Consider the following 18200-nt stretch of genomic DNA (forward strand, 5'->3'; position numbering starts at 1 on the left):
GAATCAGCTGACAGATGACAGAACTCACAAGCAACCCTAATACATTGTGCTGGGAAATAATAACAAAGAGCTGGGACCATAGGCTGAGCTGGTAAGGGGAGACAGTACAGACCTGGGGTTTCCCCTGGGGATAGGGAGCTTCACCTGAGAAGCCATTGGCAAGAACTCTCAGAAGAAGGGTCTCCAGGGAGAAGAAAGCATCGGAACTGAGTAGCTGTAGTGGCAAGAAAGTCCAGGACTGGAACTAGCCTCGTGTCCCCAGAACTAGTGAGCTGGGGGGTAGAAAGACCATGGAGCTATAGGTTAGGAAGGGTTGTGGATAAGTAGTGAAAGTCTTTGAGGGGGGACCTTTATTTTTTGATAAGGAAGCAGTACAGAATATTCTTAGCCACATATAATAGGATAAAGATTTATCTTTTACAGAGATAATTTTTCCTTAATATCTACAGCATACTCTTGAAGTGTTAACCACTGACTTCTGCTAAGAAGGGCTTTTGTTCATGGGCATTTGTAAATGTCGGCACTTAGCATTAAGCTATTTGAAATGATACTGCAGAATGCCTTGGTTTGGAGAAGCTCCTAAACAGCCCCATTTTCATGAGTCACAACTGTGTACATCAGCCAAGCCACACATTGAACCGAAAATGTGACTGAGGCTTTCAGTGGTGAGATGGAGCTGTCATGATCTCCTCCACTGCCTTTCCCATACCCCACCCCATGCTGACTGAAGGAAATCCGACGTGTCTTTTGTTGAAATACTTTGGACAAAAATAAGCACTTGAACCCTCATCTGTTGATCCAACGAGTCAAATGGATGTTGTTTTTTGACTAACCTGAAAGAAGCACGCAGGTGTAGGTTTCTCATTTGCATCTTGTCTCATAAAATCAAAACCCCAGGCTAAATCTTGTGTGTCCATTCTGATCTTTCCACTCCATCCCCACCCTACCAAGGACCACAGAGTTCTTGGAAGTTGTTATTTGTAGAAGTGTTGCCTAAATTTAGTACACAGAAAGAATCAGTGGTAAATGGGTACTTTAAAAAGTGTTTATTCAGTTTTTAATAGTGGCATTCAGTAGCATAGGACAGGAACCGTACTTATTTTCAGTGGTTATTTTCTACAGTGATTTCTTTTAGATTTTTACTGATACTAATAATTTTAAAGCCAAAAATGTCATCTCCATTTATGGCTTCTACATTTGCCACGTAGTACGATGTTATTTCTACAAATGTTGTAGACTGTATGTAAAGAGAAATGCTGATCAATAAAAACAGTCCAGGCACAGGATTTTGGCTTCCATGCATAAAAGTGAAATAGCAATCTCCAGATACCTTCTCTGGAATGTGACAGCCCTCACACAGTGTGGAGGTGCATATATCCAAGAGCAGTTTCAAGTTAGCAGTCTTCATCTCTTTGATCTCTGACCTTTAAGAGCATAGACTAAGGTTTCCAAGTTTACTTACCTTTAGGTTTATTGAAAAGTGAAGTCAGATATACTGAGATAGAAAAAAGAAAGTTTGCTGTCAGAGGTTGTGGCATACAAAGAATGGTACATTTGTGCTTAATGGGTTTTGAGTCCCAGTTTCAGACAATCAGAAAGTTCCAGAGATGCATAGTCATGATGATAGTACACCATGTAGCTGTTATTAAAGCCACAGAATCATATGCTTGAAAAACATCAAGGAAGTAGTCAGGTGTGATGGGGCATGCCTATATATCCCCTGCTCCTTAGAAAGCAGGAGGATCTTTTAAGCCCACAAGTTTGAGTGCAGCATGAGCAACGTAGTGAGATCCCATCTCAAAGAAAACCAAAAAAACCAATATAGTAAATACTATTTTTAATTTTATTACAGTGAAGGAGCTGTGGTCTGGATTCTGATCAGCTGAGGCCAATTCAAATTTAAGTTTTGCTTTAAATTTTAGGTGTTTGGGGGTTTTTTTGTAATTGAAAGTCCATTTTGGAGGGGAATGTGGTGAAATTAGCTCTTGATTGGATCACCAGTTGTTCTGCTCAAGATGTTTGTGGCATTTGATGATCAATGGGCATCAAGACATGTGTAGGGAGCTGGAGAGGCTATCTCAGCAGACACTGTGCCATTTCCTGAATGGATAGTGTTATCAAAGAGAAGATGCCATTTCTCTAGGAGTTTCCTTTGGATTCACCCATGCCGTTTCTAATATCATATGTGCTAAAATGAAAAAATCCAAGGGTTTTCATATGACATTTTATTAGCACTAATGTAACTTTTACATTGTAGTGATTTCTAGACTTTTCTGAAACTTCTCTCCTACTTGTGTTTGAGTAGACTAAAATTGTATTTTCTTCTTTAATACATGTATAGTAATTTTTTATGAGGTAGAGTGTGAGGTAAGAGTATTTCACTTGCATTTATATAGTACATGACAAGTGCTGAATGACTGAAATGATTTATCTATCACCTCAAATATTTATTATTTTTTCAAATTGACAGTTGTTCACATCCTCTCTGCTAGCTATTTTGAAATATGCACTTAATTGTTGCCAACCATAGTCATCCTATTGTGCTCCAGAGCATTAGAAATTCCTTCTCCTATCCAACTACACTGTTATCATTAATTATTGTCTTTATCTCTCCTCTCCCTTACCCTTGTCAAGCTCTGCTATCCACTATCTACTCTGTACTTGTATAGGAACAACCTATTTAGCTCCTACATGTAAGAGCCTGAAAAACTTGTCTCTGTCTCTCAATCTATTGTCCTCCTGGTCCATCCATGTTGCTGCCAACAGTGGACACAATTCTATTTCATAACTTATTTCCTGTTTTTCTTTTTCTTTCTTTTTTTTTGCCAGTCCTGGGGCTTGAATTCAGGGCCTAGGCACTGTCCTTATGCTTTCTCAAAGCTAGTGCTCTACCACTTGAGCCTTAGCACCACTTCCAGCTTTTTCTGTGTATGTGGTACCAAGGAATCAAACCCAGGGCTTCATACATGCTAGGCAAGACTCTACCACTAGGCCAAACTCCTGCCCATAACTTCTTTCTTTTAATGCTCCTGAAAAGGAGGAAAAAAACCTTCCAGAGGCGTTGATCTTTCTTTTGGAAACTAGAATGTCAACTGGGTTCTTCAGAAGACTGTTACTTGCAATGTTTCAGTAAGAAAAAACCAGTAAGTTATAGAAATTGTACTTGAAACAAGGGAGAGTTTGATCTTTTTCTTAGTCTTGCAATCAATCTCAGCCCTGTTTTTCAAGTCTGTGCCTATGTCTCATTTTAAGTATAATCTTTAGTTTCGGGCAAAAACCTGACTTTTGAAACAGAAAATGGAAAAAAAAAGCAGTAGAACTGTTAAAAATATGGACTTGAGACAGCTCTGACTTTTGTCCCGTTAGAGCCTCTGGAATACTTTATAAACTTTCTTCTCCAGTGGTGACTATGGTGCCTTTCAAAACCTAAACATGAGAATGTTGCCACTAGAAAGCTTGCCCTTCACAGATCCTCCGTAATTGTTTCACTTTCTTATATTTTTGCCTAATTTTTACCACATTACTTCATATTAATTGATGTGATGCTTTGCATTATGAATATTTGGTGTATATGCAGTTGCCTTGATGTAGGAAGAAACATTTTTAAAATTCTTTCCCTGGATGTGGTCCTGTGGTTCAAGGGGTAGGGTGGTATCTTTAAGCTGAAGAGCTCAGGGACAGGGCCCAGGCTCAGAGTTCAAATCCCACCCCCGACAAAAAAAATTCTTTCCCTTTTTCTTCCTTCTGGAACCCATCTCATCAGAATTGTTACAATTCTATGGATGTAAGGATATTCAAAATGTCATGTACTACAAAGAAATTAGGCAAGCCATTCTTTCTTTGCCACCCATAAAATGTAGTCTTAAAGAATAAATGGAACCCCCTATTAAGTGAGCTTTAAAAGAAAAATTTCAGTGTAACACAAAATTGAACCTGTAGATGGTAAAGTCATAACTTGGTAATTAAGAAATCCAGAGCTCATTATTAATTGACTTTCTACAATACACTTTTTTGAAGCATCATGAAAAGTATTAAATTTTTACTTATTTAGTTAGTATTTTCTTCCAGAGGGTGAGTTAGCCAATTTTATTTTTATGTTTTTATAAAATATTAAAGGTAATATGAACAAGTAAATATTGTATAGCAAATGCTCAACTGCTAGAAATATTTATGTTTTTTGCTACAAATTTTTCAGATTATTCTAAACTTTGGAAAACTTTTTTTCATAAGCTCTAAGATTGCTGCTGTCTTTTTAAACATAGCCAAGCATATTCTACCCCTTTATTTCTACCTTCAAATCTCACCATCAGAGACTGGAACTTCGTGTAGGTTTTACTAGAGGATCCATTTCTTCCACATAGCATGAAAACGTGGTGCTCTGCTCCTAGGATATTTATAAGTTGACTTAGCTCTCAAGAGGCCTCAGTGTCTTTATACTGCTTTCTGAATTAGAAACTAGCTGTTAGGAACTGTGCACATGTGCAGATATCTGAAGCCATTTTTAGGGAGCTTGAGTTCTGTTGATTGTGGCCTGAAGAGATCTATGCTTTGTTAATGACTAAGCCAAGATAAATAAATGTCTTAGTCAGCAGGCAGCTGAAACTTTTTGACAGTTTTGACTCCTTCTGTGGCTGAATTTGCATAATTCTTATTTTGATCATAGTGGAGTAGTTCCCAATCTGTTTTGGGGGGTCAGGAGTGGCTGATATCACTGGAACATGTGTAGACAGTGTGCCCTTATGCATGGTGTGTCCTACAAAGATGCTTTCCTGCTTCTGTAGTCACCAGAATCGCCACAATAAGGGATGGACGCCCAACAGCATTTTCTTTCCCTGCTCAGTTCACATGGAAACTGATGTCCTCATTGTCTGTAGAATTTAGCAGACTTTTAGTGAGCACCTACTTTGGACATGGCTGCTCTAAGGAAATGTATTGCTGTTCTGTCTTTGAGACAACATATTATCTTTCATATTTTTCTGTCCTGCCTTAACAGCAGAGTCCGCAAACGTGTGGTAGAGAGCCACTTCATTTCTCTTTAGAACGTGTACAGAAAGGAAGCTATAGTTACCATTTGCCCACCCCAGCTATGAAAGGGAGGTGCTCGGAGTGGCCAAAAGTTGTCTCTTCCTTCTCTGGCTCTTGCATAATGAGGATGGTAAAGGAATACCATTCATCTTCTTCCTGTGTTTGACAAATTCTCTTGCTTACCTCTTTTCCTTTTGTGCATGAGATACTACCAGGAGGAATGCAACCTCATGCAGGGGCTTCCTGAGGAACCAAAGTGTTCCTCACTCACATACTGATATTTAGAGTGAATGCTTATAATAGACAAAGAACTGTAGAATCTACCCTCCGTCCATTCTCTCTATTTCTTCAGTTTTGTCTTTCCTTCTGACTTGAGATTGCACTTCAATAAAGTAGCCATCCCTCAACATTTGTAAGAGGCAAGTGTTTTCACACTTTCCAAAGGGCCCACTTCAAGTCCCTCACCTAACTGAACTTGTTGAGCTTGTAGGAGATATGGGCTAGAGACTCCTTATGTCCCTCTGCAAGGAAGTATGTGGAAGGATATGGAAGAAGTATGTCCAATCCAACTGCCAACTCAAAAGTAAAAGAAAGAAAAAAGTCAGTGAGTCCTGTCATTGGCTGCTGTAAGAAGTGATCCATGTCCCCGTCTCTAAGCTTCTTTGGCCTTAATGGAGGAAAGGATTGAAATGACTTTTTTTTTACTGTAGGATTTCCTTTTTAGTCATTTTGCCCTTTCAAGTACAATGTAATGATTGGGGATTTAGCTCAGTGGAAGAGCACTTGCCTACCAAGTACAAGGCTCTGCGTTCAGTCCTCAGCTGTGAAAAAAAAAAAAAGATTACAACGTAATATCTCTCTGTATTTGAAAGTGCTTTAGGGCTTTAGACAACTGCTCAACATTTCTTAGAGAGCATATCCCCAGAATATAGGAAACAATGAAGTTGGCAGGAATACAAATGAAAGTCAAGTAAGGGAAAATCTACTGCTTCTCTTTCTTCTAGCAGATCCTTGAGTTCAGACTTTGATCAACACTTGGATCTCGGTTAAAATATCATTTGGATATACAGAGGCAAAACTTACCCTCAGTAATACCACAAGGAACTTTGACTGAATTGATTACACCATTGTAATTGTTTTTTTCAAGTTATGATTGTTTGGGAACTAAAAAGTATGTAGAAACTATACAAGAAGAATTTTTTTCTTCCTGACTTCTCATAATTGTGGAACGTGGGAAGGAAATTGTATCACTGGAATCTTTAGATATGGACTGTAGATCCCAATCTGAGCTAGTTTCCATAGGAAAGGGACTTGAAATATGATTAAAAAAATATGGTTTGCGGGGCCGGGAGTTTGGCCTAGTTGTTAAAGTGCTTGCCTAGCATGCACGAGGACCCGGGTTTGATTCCTTGGTACCACATATATAGAAAAAAGCCAGAAGTGGTGCTAAGGCTCAAGTGGAAGAGCTCTAGCCTTGAGAAAGTCCAAGGACAGTGCTCAGGCCCTGAGCTCAAGCCCAGGACTGGCAAAAAAAAAAATATATGGTTTGCTCAGAAGAGCAGGAAAGAGGTTGAAGTCCCAGGATAGTCTCCAGGTCTCATCACAAAATGGCTCCATCAGCTCTTTAGCTAGCTCTGTTGCCACCTACACTAGCAAATCATGTACTCCCCATCTATATACCTCTTCTCCTGGCCTTCTCACAAGTTCCTTATCCGTCTCCTGTGTGTGTGTCAAAGTAATGAAACCCAGGCCTGAGTCTGTTTGAAACAGCAAGGGTAGCTAGAAGGTGACATTCCCTTCCTATTGCAAGAGAAAATCCAAGTATGAATTTAGATGTTTTTCCCAGGACTATAGTAACAAATACAGCACAGAAATTCTTAATGGTGGGAATTATCAAGAAGAATTTAATGAACAAAAAGATTGAAAATGACTGTTAGGTAAGTTATTATGTAACTATTCTTCCAAGTGATTTAGATATGTTTGTATCACTATATCTGTCCTTCATTCTCATTTGCTGGTTTTCCAGGTTCTGAGTTTCTTCTCTCATTATCCAAGATATATATGTCTACATATGTCTGTGTATATGTAGTATGTACATATGTATCATATGTATGTGTATATATACATATTATGGGAAGACAGAATAATGAAAATCATCAAACTCTGAAAAGTGAAAGAAATGGAAATACAAACATGTTGAAAGTACACTGTATACACCTATTGAATTATCACAGTGAAAACTTGTCTTGTAAAAATAGGTAAAAATTTAAAAGTGATTTATCTAATTCTTTATACTGCCACATTCTCTTATAAAGGTTTTATATTTTTCCTTTACATTAAAGATCTTTGAACTAAAATGCCAATCCATTGCATAAAGAAACAAACCAAGTTTTGGTAAAAATTCAATTTAATCCTAGATTTAGGTGCATTAATTTATGTAAGCAAATAAAGTAAATGATTTCCTAGTTGTAAAACTCCTATTAATGGAGTAACTCTAGTGATGCTAAAATCACAAGGATAAGATATAACATCTCAGGTTTCAGTCATTTTTCAAGGTTTGACTGACAATGCTTCCTTTTTGGATATTCAGGATTTTAAATGAAATATATAGATGTGTAGAATATGAGCCGGTAGATGAGACAATAGTTTTAAAATCTGTTGATACTGAAAAATTCTCATCTCTTTTATGTTTCTGATTCAGTGTTTGGATTTTGCTTAAAACTACAAGTTGATTGCAACCTAGACAAGAACATTTATATACCATAGAAAAGAATCAGGAACCTTAATTAAAAAGAATTTTTCCCCAGTTCCTTGGCAACAAAAGATGACTTAAAAACTTCTTCTTTTTAATTTTTAGTTTTTGACCTAAGTAAATAGTTCCTTTAAGTACATTGCTTGACTATGTATTATCTTTCTATTTTTATTTATGTGTCCTTTTATTATTCTACAGGGAGTCAAATACCTGTGTATTCCAGCAGCAGATTCACCATCTCAAAATCTGTAAGTTTTTTCCCTGTGGAGATATTAAAATTGAATACAGGATCCTAAGTTAACTGAGTAAAGGATTATGTGAACCCCTTATGGCCTTAGTGTTGCTGCCCAGGAGAACATGTTCCTGTAACGTTGGAGTTGGACAAACTAATGGCTAGAGATGTCGTTGTCATTTTCCAGTCCCACTTATAGAGCACAGTGCATTGGAGGTCTATAGAAAGGGTCTAATTTTTCAGGAATCAAGCCCTTTAGTATGCTCATCTTTTCTCTAGAAACAAACCCTTAAAGAAGTTAGTTGGATTTTATCCTAAGCAGAAATATCTGAGGAAATAGAATTTAAGCCATAAATGCAAGTCATACAAGTAATGCTAAATTTAAAAAACAAAATAGACAATATTAATTCTAATTACTCATTTTATTTAAATCAGCATATCTGAAATGAATATTACAGTATGTAATCAATATCAAAAGATTCATGAAATACATGACATTTTTTATGCTAAATCTTTGGAATATACTATATATAGTTTACACTCCTAGCTCATATCATTTTGGACCAAACACATTTCCAATGCCAAGTGCCTTGGTACATCTCACAGTCACCATGTAGGTTAGCATATTTTTAAAGCTATCAAGATGAGTTAGCTGGATACTTCTGTCCAAACCACAGCAGTCATGTGAATGGAGGTAGATAGGCCAGGACCATGGAGGCCTATGGCAGTTACAGCTACAATGTTTGCCAATTGTCCAGGAGCCCAGAGAGATGGTGCAGTGAAGAAAAGCTTTGCTAAATTCTAAATTTGACCCACACAGGCTGACAGCCTAAGAGTAGATTAGCTATCTGATCCTCAGACTAGTGTGTGTTAGACACTTGGGTTAGGGAAGGAGAGTTTAAAGACAAACCAGCACTCCTAGAATCACATTTTTGCAATTCCTCAGGGAAATTTTGTATCCTGGTAGTGTTTGAGAACTTGGGAATCACAGCTTGTCAGAATTTATCTTCTATGGCTCTCAGGCCCTGGTGATTACTAATCCTACAAATCAGTACGGGCCACATACTTGTGTTTCCTAGCTGGAGTGATCTGCCTCTTTGATATTGGAACATTAGTCAACACTGAGTTTTTACTGCTAGAGAAATAAAAAAATCACGGATGAATTTTGAGAGGTCTGCCTGTTTAATAGGGATAGAGTCAAATAGATTGATTGGAGAGGAGTGAGGCTACCATTCAGGGGAGAGATGGTATAGAATTAGACCAGATAATTGGGAATTTGGGACCAATATCTTTTACTGAAGGGTTATGTTCTACACTGACTTTAGAATTTCACCAAAAGGTGAATATTTAAGATTGAGGAGGGTGGAGTAGAAATTTTACTAGGAAAACAAAGTAGTAGCCTAGTCTTAAGGAAGAGAAGAAGCATTGGAGAACTTCCCTGGTTACTAGTCGTGTCAAGAAACAGAAGTGGTTGGAAGGGCATGGTCTGTACGGAAGGAAATGAGCCACTGCCTTTCTCTGAAGACCACAGCAATCTTCTGCCCATGTTTTGATAGCTATTTTTGGAATGGTTCTTTGCTCTAACTTCCAATCTGCCATGTTACTCAAGTCAGTATCTGATTCACAATTTGATTCTATACAGAAATCAAACTGTAAAAAATCCTGAATGTCTGCTGCCTGGGCAGACAGCTAGCTATACTTGAGGCGCCAAGTGCCATCTCAGTTGTCTACAACAATGATCTGACTTATGCATTGAGTGATCCTGTGTGGTAGCTAAGTAAGCAGTAGAAGACCTAGCTGCCAGACAATCTCAAATAAAAAACAAATCTGTATCCCTTGGGCAAATCATTTTAACCCATTATACTTCAGTTCTCTCATGTGCCTTGAGAATTTGTGAGATGAGTTATATGAACTTGTTCGTTAATTCCAGGCACTTTCAAAAACAGTGTGTTTCTAGTCAAAGTATGTATTATGTCTTGAGAATCATGGAAAACAAATTTCAGTTTGTTATTTCAGATCAACAAGCCAGTGTGAACACCTGAACAATGAGCTAGTGCAGAAGGAGGAAGACAGGACATATGGCAACTTCTTTTCTGACTTTCAGCATTTCATGGTCAATTCAGATCTTCTGTCAAAACCAGCCCAAACAGTTTCTCCTAGCAGAAGGAACTCACTCATAAAGTTTAATTAGATGTCTTCCATCTCAAATATGTAGCAGTCTATGAAGTTTTTTGGTTGGCCTTTTCATCCTTTTCTTGCATCTAGTTGACAATTGGGTAGGCCTTCAGGTTGAGAATGTTCAAGTAGTTGCACAAACATCAAATGCAGACTAAAATGCAAAGAATGCGCTCATGCTGTTGTTTCCACTGAAGGCCTACACCAGTAAAATTTCCTTTTTAGTTAGAAAAGTAAATCAAGTCCATATCCCATCAAAGGACAGAAAAGGTGAGCCCTTTGAAACTGGGAGTCATGCTCATAAGCACACGTGTGACTACTCTTTAGGGAATATGGTATTTACTCATTTATTCTGCAGAGACAGTCTCATGTACCCCAGGCTGACATCAAGCCTGAAATCTCCCTGCTTTAATCTCCCACTTTCTGGCATTATAGTATGTATCACCAAACCTAGCTAAAACTTTTATTTTTAAGCCACTTATAGCATCAGGCTTATTTGTAAGGAAGGATTTATGTATACAAATGTTCATGGCTTGAAATATTTCTTGAGTTTGGAGTTTAGAATGTATTTTGGTTTGTGAAGAAATAGTTTAGCAACCATGCTTTCCCTCATTTATATAGGTCTGGGATAGCTATGTACACATGATCATATAAAATGATGCTAATTGAAATGAAGTCTATGATACGAAAACCAGAGGATTTTTTTCTTTATTTCTCATGTGCTGTTGAAGATATTTCTTTTTCCTTTTGTCTTTTGTTTTTTTCTCTGATTTGTTCCCTGTGATTAGTCTCTGATTTTGGTATCCTTTGTCTTGTATGTAAGTTTAACTGATTTGGGGAGGGAAGGGGGAATCACAGAAACAAAGGAACACAGGGTGGACTAATGCATCAGTGATACTCACTAGACACTCTATTGGAAATGAACTTTACAACTTGTGGGGAAGGGGAGTTGAAGGGGGAGGAAAATGGGAGAAAACGAAGGAGGCCAGACTCTAAGAAAGCGGGCCCATTTTTCTGAGAAAGGAATTAACCTAGTCATGGAGGCTCTGTACCCATCACGTCTCACCAGGTCTTTCTTCTCAACTCTGCACTGATGAATTAATGTTGCAACACATGAATATTTGCAAGACACAAATAATAGCATGTTTTGTGCTATAATCAAATTATAGAAGTTGGCAGGCAGAATGCATTAGTCTCTATGACCTAACTCATTTAAGGTTTCCTGTATTTGCTGCTCACCAAATATTTGGAGCTGACATTCCTCACTTTCTGTGCCATCAAATGAGTCAATGTATATGATCAGGGCAAAAATATTCTTAATGCTTTGGTAATAAAATCCAGAGAAAGTATGCTTATCCATTTGTAAAGTTTGTTCTTGGTAACCCAATTTGCAATAGTGTCTCTTTAGTCTGGTTTACAATTAAATTTCTCATACCTAGAATTCCTCTATTCAATAAGAAAATAAACTGTGAAAAATTGTACTGCTTAATGTTTTAAATGTAAGCACCAATTGTAAAAATGCTCCCCAACTTTAAATATACCTCCATTAACCCCTAAACCAACAGGAATCCTGGCTATTTATGCTGAGTAAAAAGTTTGTAACCTTTGAGACTGACTGCTAGCACTTGACTGTCAGATGCTATAAACTATCCAGAAATGTCAGTTCTCCCCATCTGACCTTCCAGGAAATTAAAATGCAGAAACCTAGTTTGAGATAACATTAACATGAAATTTTAGCTCAGTTCCCCCAACCACCTAGCCTGGCCAAGTCAGGAAATGTAAAAGTTCAAGTTCTCAGTGTCCTAATAACCCTACAGCCCCAGTGTGGTGTAGTTTGCATGATGTCTTCATAATTAGAAGCATGTCAGGGTAGGTATCAAGTGCACACATTGTGTCTACTGGAAGTGGCCAATGCATAGTTTACTGAACTGAGGTGTCTGGAAATCCGTATGCATTTGCTTTCTCTCTGAACTTTTTTTTTCCCCACTACTAAGCTTAAACTCAGGGTCTGGGCACTGTCCCTGAGTCTTTTGGTGCTCAAGCTAGCATTCTACCACTTAAGCCACAGTGCCAGCTTTTATGAGTCGTTCACTGGAGATAAGAGTCTCAATGACTTTTCTGCCTGCACTGGTTTTGAACAACAGACCTCAGATCTCAGCTTCCTGAGTAGCTAGGGTGTGAGCCACCATTGCCTGGCTCTCTGGACTTTGATTAAGCAAGTCATTTTTACTTTACTTCCTCTGCCTACTAAATACCTATATCAAAAGAATTTTATAGTATTAAGTGATGATGGACATGAAAGTGGTTTTTAATGTTATTTACATATCATTTGACAAGTAAGGAATGTTAAGATGTTTTGAACTTGAATAATTTAAATTGTATTTGCTTGTTCTTGTTTCGGTATATGTTAACATTGGTATCGTGTAGCTAAACACCACCTCCTCCTTTCTTGTTTGTTAAGTGAAAAGAGCTTGTTTGAAGACTATGGAGTCTGAAGCCTTGCATCATTATGGTAGATTCTTTGAAATGTTCAGAGGTTTTAGAATTGAACAGGTCTCTAAACTCCTTGAGGTTTTTTTTTTTTTTTTTTTTTTTTTTGCCAGTCCTGGGCTTGAGCTCAGGGCCTGAGCACTGTCCTTGGACTTTCTCAAGGCTAGAGCTCTACCACTTGAGCCTCAGCACCACTTCCGGCTTTTTTCTATGTATGTGGTACTGAGGAATCGAACCCGGTCTTTATGCATGCTAGGCAAGCACTTTAACCACTGGGCCAAACTCCTGGCCCTCCTTGAGGTTTTTGTGGAGAGAAATGTTAGCAGTACAAAGAACTTACTATATTTAAAACATCAAGGGGGGGCCAGGAGTTTGGCCTAGTGGTTAAAGTGCTTGCCTACCATGCATGAAGACCCGGGTTCAATTCCTTGGTACCACATACACAGAAAAAAGCCGGAAGTGATGCTGAGGCTCATGTGGTAGAGCTCTAGCCTTGAGAAAGTCCAAGGACAGTGCTCAGGCCCTGAGCTCAAGCCCAGGACTGGCAAAAAAAAAAAAAAACAAAAAAAAAACATCAAGGGGCCAGAAGTTTGGCCTAGTGGTAAAAGTGCATGCCTAGCATGCATGAAGACCAGGGTTCAATTCCTTGGTACCACATACATAGAAAAAAGCCAGAAATGGTGCTGAGGCTCAGGGTAGAGAAAAAGAACCCAAGGACAGTACTCACGTCTAAGCCCAGGACTGGAAAAACAAAATCAAGAAACTTCCCTGCTTTATCAAACTGTCCTATCTTTTTTTTTTGCCAGTCCTGGGCTTGAGCTCAGGGCCTGAGCACTGTCCTTGGACTTTCTCAGGGCTAGAGCTCTACTACTTGAGCCTCAGCACCACTTCTGGCTTTTTTCTACGTATATGGTACCAAGGAATCAAACCGGGGTCGTCGTGCATGCTACGCAAAGCACTCTACCACTAGGCCAAACTCCTGGCCCCTGTCCTATCTTTTTGTCTGTCTTTTCTTTACCTGACATTATTCGTCTTCTGTTTTCCTTTCTATTGCTCCATGTTGTGTTGTATTGTGTTGCTTTGAGACAGGTTCTCATTTTGTAGCTCAGCTGATTCAAACTCATGATCCTTTTGCCTCAGCTTCCCAGTTGCTGGAATTACAGAGTTGCACTATCATACTCAACTTCCATTTCTCTCTTATTTACATTTTGCTTTGTTTTAAACAACAATTTTGCAGTATCAGAACCAAATGAGCCTTAGGACTGCTGTGGTCCTGCTTCCAGATGGCTCCCGAGGACTATGACCCACAGTGATGCTCTCTTGGTCAAAGAGAAGAACCTGAGAGCATTCCAGAGAAGGTTTAGTTATTTTATTGGCCTCCTTATTCAGTTCAATGACCAATATTTTATTATGCTGTGTTCCCCCCTGCCTATTTTTGGTGATGAATATTTCATTTATGAAATGATGTTGAAGTAAGTGATAGAGAGTTTTTGGTTGTCTGGGTCATTTTGGCTTTCTGAATTTGCTTCTAAAATGACCTTACCTGACAAAATAGAAAGTATGTCAGTGATTCCCTGACATAGATATGAGTTAGTTTTAAGTATTCAATGCTATGTGTTGACAAGAGTAACTCTCTGCATCCATATGGTGAAGAATGCTCATGCCTCTTTCTTGGGATGTGTGGGGGATGCCTCCACTTTCAGAGTCCCAGCTGGGAAGTAGACAGTTTGGAACCTGGTGGTCTACACTAATTATGTCCCAGGAGGAAGAAGCCTCCATCACAGAATACTATGTCTAATTTGCTCTTCTTCATTTTTTTTCTTTTGTTGGTCCTTGGATTTGAACTCAGGACTTGGGTGCTATTCTGAAGAAGTTTGTTTTGCTTAAGGCTAACACTCTACCACTTAAGCTACAGCTCCACTGCTGGTACCCAGCATAATTTGCTCTCTCTCTCTCTCTCTCTCTCTCTCTCTCTCTCTCTCTCTCTCTCTCTCTCTCTCTCTCTCTCTCTTTCTCTCTCTCTCTCTCTTTCTCTCTCTTTCTCTCTCTCTCTCGCTTGTCTTGCATAGAGTTTTAATCTTTTTATTTTCATAGGCAATACATATCTACATTCATAAGCACACATATTCAGATTCAGTTGAAGGAAAGGTCTTGTATCCTGCCTTCCTGTAGACTTGGCTGTCAACCAAACCTGGTCTGGTGCTACTAGCTTTGGCGTGAGATCAGCTGCCATTCATGGTAGCCAGATCCCTGAGCAAAGGGACATCTCAGGTCCCTCAATGGATCACAGTCTACAAATCACAATCTTAGAACAATAAGTACTTTAAAAATTAATATGATGGCCAGGCACTGGTGGCTCATGCCTGTAACCCTAGCTACTCAGGACATTGAGATCTGAAAATTATGGTTACAAGCCAGTCAGAGCAGGAAAATCCATGAGACACTTATCTCTAGATAACTACCCAAAAACGCTGGAAGGGAAACTATAGCTCAAATGGAAGTGTACTAGCCTTAAGCACCGAGGTTCAGGGACAGTGCTCAGGCCCTGAATTTAAGTCCCAGGACCAGCACCAAAAACAAAATTATTATTATTATTATTATTGTTGTTGTTGTTGTTGTTACCATGGCAACCCATGCCCTAGCTACTACTCACTAGGCTGAGATCTGAGGATTTTGAAGCCAGCCAGGATAGGAAATCCATGAGATTCTAATCTGAATTAACCACCAATAAGCCAGAAGTGGAGCTGTGGCTCATGTGGCAGAGCACCAGCCTGAAGCGAAAAAGCTAAGGGGAGTGCCTAGGCCTTGAATTCAAGCTCTAATACCAGCACAAAACAAAGCAAAAGAAAATTAACATCATATGGTGTGGTTTTTAAAATATCAATCTACCATTGTTTCTTGAGACCTTGGCAGGTCTGGAAGGCCTGTCTAATCGCTGGCTCTTGGCCTTTCATGAAGAGAGTGAGTGGGGGAGAGTTGGTGGTTGATGTTATCAGTTAGGAAGGAGGAGGAAAGAGGCATCTACTAAACTGCTTGTTGAATATACACTGAGGACATGTCTCATGGCAGCCTCTCTCCTACCTTGTTACCAGAGTTACTAGAGTTGGCAGAGTTACCAGAGTTGTTGGCAGGACTAACCCTGGATATACTGTTGGGTGAATTTGTAATGTACTTGTAGTTCATACTTCCTTCTGGATAAGCTCACCTCACTGTCTGCTGGTGCAACTTGAAATGCAACTCTTTGTATGAAAGTAACTGTCAACCAAATGGGAAGCACAAAAAATCAGAGAACTAGTGTTCATTGAAACACCTTGTGGTAGAATGGCTTCAAATTGGTGCTTCTGCTTCAAAGTGGAGTTGAGCAATAGAAGAAGCCAGGCTGTGGGTATTTCCCACTGTGGAGGAGGGAGTTAAATGGCCAGAGCTTGAGCTTATATCATTAGCTTCCCTGGAAATAACCCCACACACTCTCTGCAACACAATTCTAAACCAAACTGGCCTGGTTTCTTAACTTTCTTGGAAAAGGCATTTCTAGGAGTGTTTGGCGTGGCCTGGAACCTGATTGTAGCCTCATCCAAATTGAGTTTCACAGGAGGGGCACTAAGCAGTCTCTAGGTGAACATCAATTCAGTGGTCCTAGACTGGACCAGTAAATCACCCTGTTACCAATTTGGCCCCTGGATGTCTGCAGTCCTTGTTCCCAAGTGAATAGGAGCTACAACCTATGGGTTTCCTGAGCTTAACTTTTTACAGACAGCCACAGAAGAAGGAAGAGCCAGAAAGGTTTGGATGGCAGAAGCGTAGATACCTTCCCACACCTCCTGAGATCTTCTCGCATGGCCATGGGCTTAGAGTTTGGATATAAATTAGCTGAGGGCACCCTTTTACTTTGAGGTATGGCATGACTTGCTCTTGGAGACTGATTTCCTCATGCCTGTGGTTTGCAATATTTAATAATGTGCAAGTGTAAAATTTAAAGATACAAAGTTACTGCTACTCTTGAGCTTCAATAGAGGGTTCTAGTTGTTCTCTTTGTAAGATTTGATTCACTCTTAGAACTAGCCACATGTCCCAAAGATTCTCAAGTACCTTGCTAAGTCGGAAGGCCCCTGCTGACTTTCATATCTCTGTGGTCTTCACAATGCATTCTGAGGCCCTTCTGTTCATTCACGAGACAGTTGTGAGTCTAGATTTGCTTTTGCTTTTCTGACTCTTGCACTCTCCCTTGCCTGTGCTCAGAAACCTAATATCCTCCACATAGACAGAGACTCCTAGGAGCACTAAAATGCAGGGGCTGCAACTGGGAGAGCTACCCTCCTGGGCACACTGTGGTCCTTAGTGTGGATGGACTAGAGGACGACAGTGTGATCCTTCCAGCCATCTCCTAAAGCTAGTCAGTCAGGATCCTGGAGCCCTAACAGCTGTAATGGCCCTAGGGTTTGCATCTGGCTCCTTCCTTCTGGCCTGTTTCCTGTGTGCAGTGACTTGCAGGACAGGCGTCCTGCATACTCATGAGACGGATTACAGGCAGCAGCCTAGAGTACTTCTGGGATATATGTGTTAACTCAGGGTTTCTAAAATTGTCAAATTAGTTTTTAATAGGTAGAGCGCATTTGATCATTAGTATTGGTAGAATGCTTGTTTGATTGTTCTCAGAAAGATATGTTTGCTAGGAAACCTGATAAGAGTTTGCCCAGGGCCAGGCAGCAGGGCCCTGGCTTCCTCCAGAGTCAGACCTGTCTATCTTGCTGTTCTTCCATCCTGAGAAAACATGTCTGTGGCATAGGAACTGATGCAGTCCTACGCATGGTGTTTTTATCTTCCTGACAAGAAGCTAGAGGCAAAGGGATCATTTTTCTTTCATCTGGAAGGGCAAATGTCCCCCAAAATGTTACTTATCTTCATTCCCTTCCATAGAATACCATGGCTAGATGAAGATAGAATATTCCCAGGGCCTGGGAACTTGGCTGTCCCTAACAGAATTAGGGCAGCTGGCCATAACTCATCATCGTTGTAATGCTTCCAGATAAAAAACTTCATTACCAACTATGAACAGATGATTTTGTTGGAGAGATGGGGAGCTTTACCACCTTTACCTTGTCCTCTGCCTGTAGCACTCAGATGGATGCCCAGTACTTTGCTTAGGCTGTAGTCTCCCACCTGCCAAGCTCTTCAGTACACCCCTCACCCTTTCTTTCCATTCAGCTTCACTGCTTTTCCTCTGAGGCTTGTATCCTGAAATCTCATTTGTCACATTTAAATATCAAGATGATGGCAAAAATGCCTTCTTCCCTACTATTACCTATTAGTGTCTGGGCAGTTTCTGGAGCCGTTTTCAATGTTTACCTCTGGAAAAGTTATCAGAAGCTGATGCTGCAGTCACCTGTTAGCTTGAGACTTTGGATATGAGTCTGGAGCCCTTGGGATGTGCTGCCTGGCCCTTTTATGGTAACACTTGTGCTTGGTGACAGCAGATGGGTATATGTTGCATATACATATATCACATTTAATTTTTCTTCCTCCTCT

General features: G+C 39.6%; 1 protein-coding gene across 4 annotated transcripts in view; it reads left to right on the plus strand.

The window, feature by feature from the left end:
- The window catches only part of Dusp22 (dual specificity phosphatase 22), a 61188-nt gene that overhangs the window by 36359 nt on the left and 6629 nt on the right, over nucleotides 1-18200 (plus strand). For 3 of the 4 annotated variants that reach the window (XM_090356357.1, XM_090356358.1, XM_090356359.1), the window contains exon 4: nucleotides 7976-8025. In XM_090356357.1, coding sequence (XP_090212483.1) covers nucleotides 7976-8025 — 50 coding nt within the window. Of the gene's footprint in view, nucleotides 1-7975; nucleotides 8026-18200 lie in introns of those variants that run through there. The other variant, XM_090356360.1, reaches the window with a different exon arrangement.

The sequence above is a fragment of the Megascapheus bottae genome, chromosome 22, assembly GCF_031878675.1.
Source record: "Megascapheus bottae isolate mThoBot1 chromosome 22, mThoBot2.hap1, whole genome shotgun sequence".
In the NCBI taxonomy this organism is placed as follows: domain Eukaryota; kingdom Metazoa; phylum Chordata; class Mammalia; order Rodentia; family Geomyidae; genus Megascapheus; species Megascapheus bottae.